Source organism: Saccopteryx leptura, chromosome 4 (genome assembly GCF_036850995.1).
Source record: "Saccopteryx leptura isolate mSacLep1 chromosome 4, mSacLep1_pri_phased_curated, whole genome shotgun sequence".
Classification (NCBI taxonomy): domain Eukaryota; kingdom Metazoa; phylum Chordata; class Mammalia; order Chiroptera; family Emballonuridae; genus Saccopteryx; species Saccopteryx leptura.
This window is the reverse complement of record NC_089506.1, coordinates 217,472,062-217,485,926: the sequence shown is the minus strand read 5'-3', so window position 1 is coordinate 217,485,926 and position 13,865 is coordinate 217,472,062. Positions and strand designations below refer to the sequence as shown.

At 52.1% G+C, this 13,865-nt stretch overlaps 1 protein-coding gene across 2 annotated transcripts in view; it reads right to left on the bottom strand.

Moving 5' to 3' along the window:
* The window catches only part of ITGAL (integrin subunit alpha L), a 44,027-nt gene that overhangs the window by 11,732 nt on the left and 18,430 nt on the right, over nucleotides 1-13,865 (bottom strand). The window contains exons 13-24 of one of the 2 annotated variants that reach the window (XM_066383280.1): nucleotides 13,497-13,631; nucleotides 12,836-13,033; nucleotides 12,560-12,690; nucleotides 10,267-10,427; nucleotides 10,009-10,160; nucleotides 8,549-8,638; nucleotides 6,559-6,615; nucleotides 6,392-6,465; nucleotides 5,968-6,103; nucleotides 2,323-2,433; nucleotides 1,867-1,946; nucleotides 1,676-1,762 (exon numbers count right to left, since the gene is read on the bottom strand). In XM_066383280.1, the coding sequence (XP_066239377.1) occupies nucleotides 1,676-1,762; nucleotides 1,867-1,946; nucleotides 2,323-2,433; nucleotides 5,968-6,103; nucleotides 6,392-6,465; nucleotides 6,559-6,615; nucleotides 8,549-8,638; nucleotides 10,009-10,160; nucleotides 10,267-10,427; nucleotides 12,560-12,690; nucleotides 12,836-13,033; nucleotides 13,497-13,631 (1,412 nt within the window). The remainder of the gene's footprint in view (nucleotides 1-1,675; nucleotides 1,763-1,866; nucleotides 1,947-2,322; nucleotides 2,434-5,967; nucleotides 6,104-6,391; nucleotides 6,466-6,558; nucleotides 6,616-8,548; nucleotides 8,639-10,008; nucleotides 10,161-10,266; nucleotides 10,428-12,559; nucleotides 12,691-12,835; nucleotides 13,034-13,496; nucleotides 13,632-13,865) is intronic. The other variant, XM_066383281.1, reaches the window with a different exon arrangement.

Genomic DNA, 13,865 nt, shown 5'->3' with positions numbered 1-13,865 from the left:
CCTCTCCCCTGACCCACCTCATCTTTCCCGGCTCTAACTTCATTTCACTTTATTCTTCTGACACAATCATTGTGTTTGGCATATGTGTTCAAAAGCACCAGAGACCCTGACTCAGACACTGGCCCCGTCCTGCTCTCCCTCAGCCAACTTAAAAAAACCCTCCAGGCCCTGGCCGGTTGGCTCAGTGGTAGAGCGTCGGCCTGGTGTGCAGAGGTCCCGGGTTCGATTCCCGGCCAGGGCACATAGGAGAAGCGCCCATCTGCTTCTCCACCCCTCCCCCTCTCCTTCCTCTCTGTCTCTCTCTTGCCCTCCCACAGCCGAGGCTCCATTGGAGCAAACATGGCCCGGATGCTGGGGATGGCTCCTTGGCCACTGCCCCAGGTGCTAGAGTGGCTCTGGTCGCAACAGAGCGATGCCTCGGAGGGGCAGAGCATCGCCCCCTGGTGGGCAGAGTGTCGCCCCCTGGTGGGCGTGCCTGGTGGATCCCGGTCGGGCACATGTGGGAGTCTGTCTGACTGTCTCTCCCCGTTTCCAGCTTCAGAAAAATACAAAACAAAACAAAACAAACAAACAAACAAACAAACAAAAAGACCCTCCACTTTTCTGGCTCACTCTCCTTTTTCTGTAAAAGAGAAAATCCAGCCCTGGCCGGTTGGCTCAGTGGTAGAGCATCGGCCCAGTGTGTGGAAGTCCCATGTTTGATTCCTGGCCAGGGCACACAGGAGAAGCGCCCATCTGCTTGCTTCTCCACCCTTCCCCCCTCCTTTCTCTCTACTTCTTTCTCTTCCTCTCCCGCAGCCAAGGTTCCGTTGGAGCAAAGTTGGTCTGGGCACTGAGGACGGCTCCATGCCCTCTGCCTCAGGCGCTAGAATGGCTCTGGTCCTAATGGAGCAATGGCCCAGATGGGCAGAGCATTGGCCCCTGGTGGGCATGCCGGGTGGATCCCGGTTGGGCGCATGCGGGAATCTGTCTGACTGCCTCCCCGCTTCTCACTTCAGAAAAATACATTAAAAAAAAAAAAAAAGAAAATCTAACTGGTGATCCCCATGGTCGGTCCTTCCTTCCAAAACATTCTGACAGTCACTGATTCTGTGGTGTGCATGAGTTCGGTCTCTCCCGTCTGAATACGGGCTCTGTGTGGGCCGGGGCCATGGTGAAACGTGTCTCCCGCTTCCACCCGCAGTGCTGGCCCCAGAAGGAAGGGAACCTGGCACAGCTGAAAACAGTAGAGAGCTGGCTGGGGTCTTGGGCTCAGATTCAGTTTAGGCTCCAGCGTCAGTCCTGCCTAGCTGTGCGAGTCCGCACAAGTGTCCCCCTTCTCTGAGCCTCAGATCGGTCCTCAGTAAAATGCAGAGAGGCACCGCTGCCTCCCGAGGTGTTGACAGCGCCAGGGAAAGCCAGCAGCTGTGCGGGGCAGCTGACACAGCCCCCATCCTGAGGTCAGCGTTCCATGTGCTTTCTCTTATCAGCACAAGCTGATCTGACTCAGAGCTCTTAAAGGGCCATCGCTCTTTCGGGGCTGCAGCTGGAGTGAGTTCTAATCACCCTGGTTGGGGGGGGGGGGGCTTTAGAACAGGGCAGGGGCTTAGAGGAACAGCTCAGGTAGGCTAGGCCTGGGCCCTGGGTGGGGAGGCGGAGGTGCAAGGAGAGAGTTGGGTGGCGGCTTGTGACTCACCCTTCGGTGAGGATGTTGATGGGGTAGAGGACTGAAATGCTGGTGGTGGCTGAGTTGTCTTCCAGGAGGCCCGAGTCCTCATTGTCGCTGCATGGGTGCGGGGGGAAGGGGGTGGTGAGAGGAGGGCTTGGGAGAACGGCATGGCGGGCAGTCGGAGGCCAGGGCAGGGGTGCTGGTGGGGGCCCGCTCACCAGCTCACGTTGGCACGCAGCTTGACAGAGTCCCCCCAGGAGCTGTTCCGCATCGTATGAAACATCACCTGGATGTCAGCCTGGCAGGGGAAGAGAAGGGGGCGGAGAAGGCAGGGCCTGAGCCTGGGGGAAAGCCTGAGCAGCTCAGAGCCCCCACACCTGACCACCGTAACAACAGGGACCACCTGTCGAGTGCTCACTACAGCTCAAGCACCGGGCCAGGTGTTTGATCCTCATCGCACACGGTTAAGCCCTGTGTGTAGGGTCACAAAAGAATAACCCAGCTCCAGGTTTGTCTGACTCCAAAGCCCAGGCTCTCAAACACGACACAAAACACCTGTGCACATATTCCCTTTCCGAAAGGGGGGGGGACGCTCCTCTCTGCTAACCACCTGCGGCCTTCTCCTGAGCCCGAAGCCCCGGGCTGCACGGTTCCCAGGGGCTTGAAGCACTCACCGAGCTGCCTGCTTTGAAGATGGGGGAGCTCACATTGCAGGAGAGGCTCCTCGTCAGAAGCTCAGGCTCCTCCGGAAGCTCCAGGCAGCTCACTGGCATCTGACTGTGGGGCTGGGGGCGAGGAGAGAGAGAGAGAATGAGCTTCTTAGTGGGCAAGGCTAAGGGTTCTCCAGAGGCCACCAACCTCAGGGACCACCTCCTCCCTCTCTGACACTTTCAGGACACATTCTCAGAGAGGTGGGGCCAAAGAATCAGGGGCACAGCCAGAGGGTTAGTACGAAGAGGTTCACTGCAACACTAGAATAGTGAAAATGCCCAACCGGTGGCGCTGCAGGGGACAGAGCATTGACCTGAGATACTGAGCTCCTGGTTCAAAACCCTGAGGTTGCTGCTTGAGTTTGGGATCGTTCCAAGGACATTGGCTTGAAGCCCAAGGTTACTGGCTTGAACCAAAAACTTGCTGGCTTCAGCAAGGGGTCACTGGCTTGGCTTGACCCCTCCAGTCAAGGCACATATGAGAAACAATCAATGAACAACTAAAGTGAAGCAACTATGAGTTGATGCTGCTCATCTCTCTCCTCCCCTGTCTCTCCCTTCCTGTCTCTCTCTCTTCCTTCTTGTCTCTATCTCTTTCTCTCAAACAAAACAAAACAAAACAAAACACTATAATAGTGAGAAGCTGGAGGTGCTCAAGCAGCTCAAAAAGACAGGGATGGCCCGGGAAGTTGTGATAAGGTTACAGGAGAGCGTATGGTGAGATTAACATGCTGCTCCATCGACACAGTCAGCAACCACTTTTTTTTTTTAATTTAATTTCATTTTTTTATTATTATTATTTTTTACAGAGACAGAGAGTGAGTCAGAGAGAGGGATAGACAGGGACAGACAGACAGGAACGAAGAAAGATGAGAAACATCAATCATTAGTTTTTCATTGCACGTTGCAACACTTTAGTTGTTCATTGATTGCTTTCTCATATGTGCCTTGACCGCGGGCCTTCAGCAGACCGAGTAACCCCTTGCTGGAGCCAGCGACCTTGGGTTCAAGCTGGTGGGCTTTTTTTGCTCAAATCAGATGAGCCTACTCTCAAGCTGGCGACCTCGGGGTCTCAAACCTGGGTCCTCTGCATCCCAGTCCGATGCTCTATCCATTGCGCCACCGCCTGGTCAGGCAGTGACCACTTTTTTGTATTAAAATATTTCATTTATTGATTTTTAGAGAGAAAGAGAGAGAGAGAGAGAGACAGGGTGAGAAGCAGGAGCCATCAACTCATAGTTGCTTCTCGAATGTGCCTTGCCCAGGCAAGCCTGGGGTTTCAAACCAGCGACCTCAGCATTCCAGGGAGAAACTTTACCCACTGCGCCACCAGAGGAAAGGGTCAGCAACCATTTTAAAAAGAGTTTGATCCTGGACTAAGCAGTATAAAACCATTCATCTTCATCACATTTTGTGAGGGACAGATCTCAGCCTCAGGTTGGGAAGGAATTAGAAAGTAGAGGCTCAGGGAAGTCAAGTGACTCCCCCAAGGTCTCACAACTGGGTAAGCCGGCAGGGATCTGGTAGGAACTTGAGTACAGGTTTATTCGACTCCAGACCCCAAGTGCTTTATCGCCCTTCTAGGTGCCCCTGAAGGGAGCATTGAATGTTGCTGTGTAAGAATAATTCCAGTGCCCATGGACAGATGAATGGATAAACATTCATCTGGTCTACCTGTACAATGGAATATTAATTAGCCTTAAAAAGGAATGATGGACCTGACCAGGCGGTGGCGCAGTGGATAGAGCGTCAGATTGGGATGCAGAGGACCCGGGTTCGAGACCCCGAGGTCGCCAGCTTGAGTGCGGGCTCATCTGGTTTGAGGAAAAGCCTACCAGCTTGAACCCAAGGTCACTGGGTCCAACAAGGGGTCACTCGGTCTGCTGAAGGCCCGCGGTCAAGGCACATATGAGAAAGCAATCGATGAACAACTAAGGTGTTGCAACGCGCAATGAAAAACTAATGATTGATGCTTTTCATCTCTCTCCGTTCCTGTCTGTCCCTGTCTATCCCTCTCTCTGACTCTCTCTCGGTCTCTGTAAAATAAATAAATAAATAAATAAAATTAAAAAAAAAAAGTTAAAAAAAAAAAGGAATGATGGGATAAACCTGAAGGGAAGGGGGGAGGGTGCTGTAGGGAGGGGGGTAAGGGAGATGTTGAGGGGAATAGGGGGAGGGGGGATGCATTCGAGGTGACCCTAGAATCTATGTAAACAATTAATGAAATTTAAAAACAAAAAGGAATGAAATTCATACATGCTATTACATCAACCTTATGTAGAGTGAATACAGGCACAAAAGGACAAATATGTGATTCCACTCATGAAATATCTAGAACAGGCAAACTCACAGAGAGGTGAAACAGATGAGAGGTTACCATGGGAAGAAGTAGATGAGAGGTTACCATGGGAAGAAGCAGATGAGAGGTTACCATGGGAAGAAGTAGATGAGAGGTTACCATGGAAGAAGTAGATGAGAGGTTACCATGGGAAGAAGCAGATGAGAGGTTACCATGGGAAGAAGCAGATGAGAGGTTACCATGGGAAGAAGGTGGGAAACAGGGAGTTATTGCTCAGCGGGCACGGACCTCCTATCTGAGATGATGGAAAAGTTCTGCAAATGGAGGTGAAGCTTGCGGCCCATCGTCCATGTGCTCAATGCCACTGAACTGGGTGGTTAAAATGCTAAATTTTATATTATATATATTTTATCATGATAAAAACTTAAAATTTTTTTTTTTTTTGCCTAGCCTGGGGTGGCACAGTGGATAAAGCATCAACCTGGAATGCTGAGGTCACTGGTTTAAAACCCCAGACTTGCTCAGTCAAGGCACATATGAGAAGCGACTGCTATGAGTTGATGCTTCCTGTTCCTCCCCCTTCCCTCTTTCTCTCTCAGTGGGAAAAAGCATTTTTAAAATTGTATTTAGCCTGACTAGGTGGTGGTGCAGTGGATAGAGCATCGGACTGGGATGCGGAGGACCCAGGTTCGAAACGCCGAGGTCGCTGGTTTGAGCGTGAGGTTGCTGGCGTGAAGCCCAAGGTCGCTGGCTTGAGCAAGGGGTCACTTACTCTGCTGTAGCCCCCCGGTCAAGGCACATATGAGAAAGCAATCAATGAACAACTAAGGTGCTGCAAAAAGAACAGATGCTTCTCATCTCTCTCCCTTTCTGTCTATCTGTCCCTATCTGTCCCTCTCTCTGTCTCTGTCACACACAAAAAAAATTTTTTAATTGTATTTAAAACAACCCAGGCCTCAAAAACCTGTTGATTACCTTTAGGAGGAAGGTAGCTCAATCGCACTGAACCTACGCACATCTCTGGTCACCAGGTTCCACTCCGTTTCATGAGAGCCGCTCACTGAGCCCCTGGCTGCCCCCGGCCTCACTTTCCGGTTGCGGAATCTGAGGCTCACAGAGCGCGAACCTTGTATCTCAGGTCACATAACCTGAGGGTGGCCGCAGGCTGCGAACCCAGATGTGGCCCTAAGACCTCTGCATGCCAGCTGCTGCCCAGGTCTCTGGGCCGCCCTAGTTGCCTGAGGCTCTGACAGAGGCGGCCGCTGCAGGGACAGGCAGGCCAGGCAGGCGGGCCCAGCCCTCTTCCCTACCTTGAGCATCTCCACTTTGCGGAAGGAGAGTCCCCAGGGGAAACCCAGGCTGAGCTGAACCCAGTAAGCATCTTCTCCCAAGTTCTTCAGCGTCAGGTTCACGGACAGGCTGGCAGACGGGGTCAGACGCAGGGCACTGAATGTGGGGGGAAGATCGGGGAGAAGTTATGGGGACCAAGGTGAAGGAAGCAGGACCAAAAAGGTAGGGACTTTCAGAACTGAGGAATCTGGTAATCCAGAAAAAATAAATACGCAAAACTAAGCTCCTGAGCACAGGCTCTGCGACCTCATTTCACCCTGACAGGAGTGCCACAGGGACTTGCGTCTCTCGGGGCAGGAAACTAAGGCCCAGGTAACACATCTCGTGAGTGCAGATGGGGGTCTTCTGAGTGAAGGAGGAGGAGGGACGGGGAGCCTTACAGACCTTGCGGGGAAGAAGGACAGCCCCAGGTTGGCCTCACATGTCTTGTCCTCTCCACAGTTCTTCTCGAAGGGGATCTGGAAGGACAGGAAGAAGGGCGCAGGAGGCTTGGGCCCCCGACCCGGGAGGACCAGACCCGATCTCTCTGTCTGTCACTCTTCCCCTCTTACCTCCTTGATCTCTGAGTGTGGCGAGGGTCTTAGGATGGGCTGCATGTCCTTGCCCTGCTGAACACGGAGGAGTGAGGGCCGGGAGACAGGAGGGGTTAGTTGAAGCCGCAGAGCTTGTGGAGGAGGCATGGAGTTGCTCAGGGCTTGGGGCTCAGCTGGGATAGCCGTGGTCTGTCCCTCCCAGGCGCCAGCGCCCTCCCACGGCAGGCCCCACCCTCCTGACTCAGCTCGAGGCCATCCGTGCAGTCCACCCCTGGTGGCAGCTCCTTGGAGGCTTAGGACCAGGGCGTCCATTCCCTGTCCCAGACAGGAGATCTGGGCCTTGACAAAGCCACCCCCACAGCTCCTCCTAGCCTATCTCAGCCTCAGGGCTCACCTGCCCGTGACCTCCTACTGTGCTTCTCCTCTCTGAATCCCATCTCCCCCTAGAACGCTCTCTATCAGATCAGGCCAGTGTTCGCAACATTTCCCGAGCTTCTGCTCTGGGCCAGACCCCATGCTGGGCACTGAGCATACACGAAGAACAAAACGGACACAGGAGCCCTGGCCGGTTGGCTCAGTGGTAGAGCGTTGGCCTGGCGTGCAGGAGTCCTGGGTTTGATTCCCAGCCAGGGCACACAGGAGAAGCGCCCATCTGCTTCTCCACCCCTCCCCCTCTCCTTCCTCTCTGTCTCTCTCTTCCCCTCCCGCAGCCAAGGCTCCATTGGAGCAAAGTTGGCCAGGGCGCTGAGGATGGCTCTGTGGCCTCTGCCTCAGGCACTAGAATGGCTCTGGTTGCAACAGAGCGACGCCCCAGATGGGCAGAGCATTGCCCCCTGGTGGGCATGCCGGGTGGATCCCCATCAGGCACATGCAGGAGTCTGTCTGACTGCCTCCCCGTTTCCAACTTCAGAAAAATACAAAAAAAAAAAAAAAAAAAAAAACCAAAAAAACCCCGGGACACAGGGCTTGTTCTCCCAAATGACCTGGCATCTTCAGGGTATTGAGGGGACAGGGCATCTTTAGAGCATGGAGAAGGCCATCCTGCTCCACACTTGGGGATCAGGGAAGTTTCCTTAAGGAAACCAAGCCCACCGCCATTTGCCTTGAACTTACCATCATACCTCTCCTCATCCTGTTCCCTTTGCCTCGCCTCCCTCCACCTACCCAAAGTCTACTCACTCTGCAGCATCTAGAGACAATGACACTTCCCCGGACAACTGTGGCCTCAGGTCTCTTTTATACTCTGAGATCCTATATGACACAGTTTGGCTTTTAAAAAATTAATGCCCGCCTAACCAGTGGTGGCACAATGGATAGAGCGTTGACCTGGGACACTGAGGTCCCAGGTTCAAAACCCCAAGGTCACTGGCTTGAGCGCAGGTCCATCTGGCTTGAGCACGGGCTTACCAGCTTGAGCAAGAACTCATCCAGCTTGAGCGTGGGATCATCAACATGATCCCAAGGTCACTGTCTTGATCTCAAGGTCACTGGCTTGAGCAAGGGGTCACTGGCTCAGCTGTAGCCTCCCAGTCAAGGCACAGATGAGAAAGCAATCAATGAACAACTAAGGAGCTGCAACTATGAGTTGATGCTTCTCATCTCTCTCCCTTCCTGTCTCTTTCTCTCTCTTGCTAAAATACATAAATAGAGAAGAGCCTCCGTTTTTTTAATCTGGTCACATGACCAAGTGTATTTCTCAGGCTCTCTTGTAATTAGGTGTGACCATGTGACTATGTCTGACCAATGAGATGGGTACCCTGAAGAGCCCATCCATTATTCCTTCCCCTGGAGAGGCCCCAGAGCCTCCAACCTGATTCCCCTTCTTCCTAATCTTGCTTTCCCAAATTTCTCTTAAATACAAACTCCCATAAATGCCTTTTCTGCTTACGTAAGCCATATTTAGTTTCCATTGCTTTGAGCCAAAGACTCCTCTATAATACAGTCTTGCTAAAGTGAATTTCTACTCTCCTCTTTTTCCTGTCAATTCCCCGAGCAGATCTCTCCTTACCGCCCTCTGGTCTCTCGGTGTTCCTCCTTCCTCCCAGAGAGAGAAACTGAGGGAGACGTTGATGGGCGAGATGAGGTCCTGAATGCATACCTGAGGGTGACCAGAGTACATGTCAAGGGTTTAACTTTTCCCACACTTCCAGACATGTGCACACCTTATCCATGTTTTACAAGCGCTGGAATTCTATGTATAGTAATGACCGTAGTTGTCTTCCTTACTAGTGGTGAAAATACACTTACTATATGCATCAGGGTTCAGGGCTGTGTCTCAGCACAGGTGCCGTTCCTCAGCCCCAATCCCATGGCAGACATTGCTAATCGAGCACAGCACCTCTCGCACTGAGTCCTGCCAGAAGCCCCTGAATCTTCTTCAAACTGCTCAGGGTAACCATTATCAAAGATTGCAGAGACAAGACTATTTTAGAATATCCTAGTGTCTTGAGAACAAGGGTAGGTCTTAGTCTTTTAGGTGATCACCAGTGCCCTACAGCTGTCACCTTGAAGGCACTCATTGTATTCACCTGAAGTTTCTACCAGCCTGAAGAGGTGGACATCATGACCTTCACATTACGCAGGAAGGAGATAAGGTCAAAAAGGTGACAGTTTTTCCGAGGACTAGCACCAGGAAGTGAACCCACATCTTTCCAGCTCCAAAATCTAAACTTTAGTTTTTTCCAATATAGTACGTCACAGTGCCTCCTCCTTGGCAAATTTACGTTTCAGATTTCCGAGTAGGGGGGTGGGGAGATGGTGCGAGGAGGCAATGGGGCACTGAGCTAAGTTATAAATGAAATAAAATTGAGTTGATAATTGTTGAAACTGCATGATAGGTACTTGGAGGTTCATTCAACTATTTTTTGTACTTCTGTTTGTCTGAAAACTCCCATAATAAAAAAAAAATATAAAACCAACTTCAAGATCTTAGACACCAATCATATACCAAGTCTCTTATGAAATATTCAACAGGCCATAAAAATTTTAAGTCAAACCTATTTACACAGGACCACGATGAACAAATTGAATTTGGGTGTTTTAGCAATTATTTAAATCGATGTTTAAAAACCTTTTTCTGGGATGGATATGAATAATAAATGACCTTGTGTTCCTGGCAAATAATGACACAGTATCCTGACTGAATATTCTGTAGCCGTTACAAATAATTATGAAAGCTGGGTAGCAGCAGTAATATATGATATATGAAAAGAGTAGGAAAAAATGCTAAGTACTTTTCAATCATAATCATGTGAAAAAACATCTGTGCATACAGATTAAGGACCAGAAGAAACTATGCTAAAGGTATTATTACAGCTATCAAACAGGAAAGGAAATGGTAGGAGAGCAAGGTCAAAGTGACCTGTGACTCGGCTGTGACCCGGAGCTAAGCCCTGCGCCCAGTGCCGCCTCTCACAGGGTCCGCTCATCTGTTCCTGCCCTTCCTGGAGCAGCCTCACTGGTTCTCACCGGGAAGTAGAACCAGAACTCAGTGCAGGACTTGACTGGGGTGACGGTTATGTTCCCACTGGACTCGTGTCTCCCTCCTGGAAAAATCCCCCGGCTCCTGGTCCGATGGCCATCCAGCTGCAGAGTGTAGGTGAGTTTGGTATCCCAGAGTCCTGAGGAGGTGAGGAGGCCAGAGTCACATGCTGGTGAATCCTGGGGCGTTAAGCCTGGATCTGGAGGGGGTGCAGGCGCTCTGGGGAGCAGGAAGGCAGCACTGACCTTTGAACTGGGGGTTGAGAGGCTTGAGCTGGAAACAGACCGTGATGTTAACTCCTTCCTTCTTCTTGTTGCTGGTTGAATGGGAGCACTCTACCTCGTGCACCGGGATCTCCGCCGGGTAGAAGGACATTGCAGTGAGGACGTCCACCACGGGCCGGGAGCTGTAGGGCAGAGAACAACCCACTGCATCCCTCGGCCCCAGCTGCAGCCCCAGTCAGACCTGGAGCTCCGTCTGTCAGAGTCCGGAGGGATCCTCCTTCTCTGAAGCAGACCTCACAGCAGTGTCTTCTTCCAACCACGATAATAGTGATAATTCATTAGTGCTCCCTAGTATGTGGTAGCAGCCTTCAGGCCCATTTTCCATACAGAAGAGGAAGCTTTTAAAAAGAGAAATCAGCCTGACCAGGTGGTGGCGCAGTGGATAGAGCGTCGGACTGGGATGCGGAAGGACCAGGTTCGAGACCCCGAGGTCGCCAGCTTGAGCGCGGGCTCATCTGGTTTGAGCAAAAAGCTCACCAGCTTGGACCCAAGGTCGCTGGCTCAAGCAAGGGGTTACTCGGTCTGCTGAAGGCCCGCGGTCAAGGCACATATGAGAGAGCAATCAATGAACAACTAAGAAGTCGCAACGCACAACGAAAAACTAATGATTGATGCTTCTCATCTCTCTCCATTCCTGTCTGTCTGTCCTGTCTATCTCTGCCTCTGTAAAAAAAAAAAAAAAAAAAAAAAAAAAAAGTTAGTAAAAAGAGAAATCAGCCTGGCCAGGCGGTGGCTCAGTGGATAGAGCGTCGGACTGGGATGCGGAAGGACCAGGTTCGAGACCCCGAGGTTGCCAGCTTGAGCGCGGGCTCATCTGGTTTGAGCAAAAAGCTCACCAGCTTGGACCCAAGGTCGCTGGCTCAAGCAAGGGGTTACTCGGTCTGCTGAAGGCCCGCGGTCAAGGCACATATGAGAAAGCAATCAATGAACTAAGGTGTTGCAATGCACAATGAAAAACTAATGATTGATGCTTCTCATCTCTCTGTTTCTGTCTGTCTGTCCCTGTCTATCCCTCTCTCTGACTCTCTCTCTCTTTCTGTCTCTGTTTAAAAAAAAAAAAGAGAAATCATACTGAGTTCCTTCCCTGCTTTTAACTGTTCACTGACACCTCGTGATACTCACTATAAAATTTAAACGTTTTATTATCCGTGCCATACATCCTTCCTCTCCAGTCGTCCCTCCTACCACCCTCCCCTCTAGCTGACAGTGCCCTGGCCCCGTCAGACCTGTGCCTGCCTCCCAGCCTGGGCACACCCTGAGCGGTCTCCACGGGAAGCTCTTGCCCTGGGCCCCCGCAAGCCAGCCGTCTCTCACCCAGCAAGTCCTGGCTCGAAGATCACCTCCTGAGAGCGGCCTTGTTTGGCCACTCAATCTACAGTCGGTCTCCCTGCTGCTCCCTCTCACCGTACACTGCTCATGTCCCTCCGGGCACTTACCACAATTGTAATGACATCTTGACTTGTGTAACTTTCTGTTATATGCTTCCCCCCACATACATTCCGTAGCCCAGTGGTCCCCAACCCCTGAGCCACGGACCACTACCGGTCCGCAGAGAAAGAATAAATAACTTACATTATTTCCGTTTTATTTATATTTAAGTCTGAACGATATTTTATTTTTAAAAAATGACCAGATTCCCTCTGTTACATCCATCTAAGACTCACTCTTGACATTTGTCTCGGTCACATGATACATTTATCCGTCCCACCCTAAAGGCCGGTCCGTGAAAATATTTTCTGACATTAAACTGGTCCGTGAACCAAAAACGGTTGGGGACCACTGCTGTAGCCAATTCAGCATTTAAGACATAGTGAGCGCCCAGTGATGATCTGTTCACTGTATGAGGTCACGTGATGCCGCCGATAACTCTAAGGTATGAGCAAGGCAGCAGATTTAATGATCACTTGAAAGGTGAGGCGGCCAAGGTCCTGAGGAGCTGAGTGACGGGGGTACGACCATTCCAGAAGCACACGGCGCAGCTTCGGCTTGCGTCCGGGTCACTAGGTTCTAAAGCCACCACACGCTGTAGCTTCACTAGGTTTTAACGCCAGGTAGGACAGGGTTCAGATCCTAGCCTGTCACTGAATAGCAGCTGTTTAACCTGGGGTAAGGCACAAAGCCCGTATAAAAGGAGAACCTATCTCCCCGGGTTGGAGGGAGGACCACACGAGCTAACTAACGCCTATAAGCCGTAACTCCTCAAAGGACGGGAGCTGACATTGTCATCAGGCAGGCCTCAGGAGCCCCATCTTACCTCAGCACAATCACCTGACCCTCAGCCCCCACAGCCACATCTGCCAGGCCGTCCCCTCCGAGGTCCGTCACCCCGTGGATGGAGCGTCCAAACCATCGAATTCCTGGGGACACCTGGGTCCCTTCTATCCGCTGAAACCGAGAGGGAGAAATTCATGCTAAGTTAGGAAGAGGACTGGCCACCGGGTCGGAAGGGTCGGGCTGGGGGGTGGGGTCTAGGCTTAAAGGCCCCCAGGCCCCCGGGAATGGGATTGAACTGGCAGGCCGGGTGCCTCACCTGACTCGGCTGGGGGTTCAGCTCACCACGCCCTCCATTAAAGATGTACACAGCCCCCCGCTCCTCCAGAGGGGCTCCCACAGCCACGTCCAGCAGCCCGTCGCCGTTGAGGTCTGTCAGGGCAGTGATGGCGGCTCCAAACTGCCCAAGGGGGTAGCCAGGACGCCCCTGCAGCACCGAGACCACTTCGAATCCCACCTGGGAAGGAGCAAGGCAACAGGTCCCACCTCAATCACTCGGCAAGCTTTCACAGGTGAGGCATTTCACACGTGAGGCCGGCTGTGGTTCCTCACAGGATGGGAGTGATGCCATCAGACTAACCTGGGTTCAAGTCCCAGCTCCACCTCCTGCTCCCTGTGCAACTCTAGAAAGCTCCCCGGCCTCCCTAAGCTGCAGTGTTCCCGTTTGTTAGATAAAGCTCGTAGTGCCTTGTAAGGTGATCCTGAGGATCAGATAAAGGCTCACAGATGTAAAAGGCGGGGCCCTGGGCCGGGCACAGTCAGTCTACCAGCAGTGAGTGTTGTTAGCTGGTGTTCGTCTGTTGCCCTAAAGGTCTGACTAACACATGACCAGACAGGGAAAGCCTTTCGGGATAACGAGGACCTGAGCAGGCTCGAAAATCTGTTTCTCCCGCCCCTCTGCTCAATGGCCTGGTCCTCACCTTTCTCTGGTAGATAAACACCCGGCCTCCTCTCTGCTCCCCATAGAACAGGGGGGCTCCAATCAGCAGCAGCTCTGTCTCCCCATCTTGGTCCATGTCCATGCCACACAGCTCACCTCCAAAATATGAGCCAATCTGCAGGGAGAAGAAGGCGTTGGCAGAAGGGGAGGGGCCGGGGAATAGGATCGCCATTCCCCTCGGCCGCATCCAGTGTCTCACACGACAGCTTGAGTTCTGGGTCCCACTTGGAGCCCGGATGAGGTTCAGTTTCTTCAAATGGCCAGTGGGGATGACAAAGCTTACCTGAGAGGGCTTTGTGAGGGACAGGTGTGACAGTGCTTGGCCCAGGGCCTGCCACGCAGCAGGTGG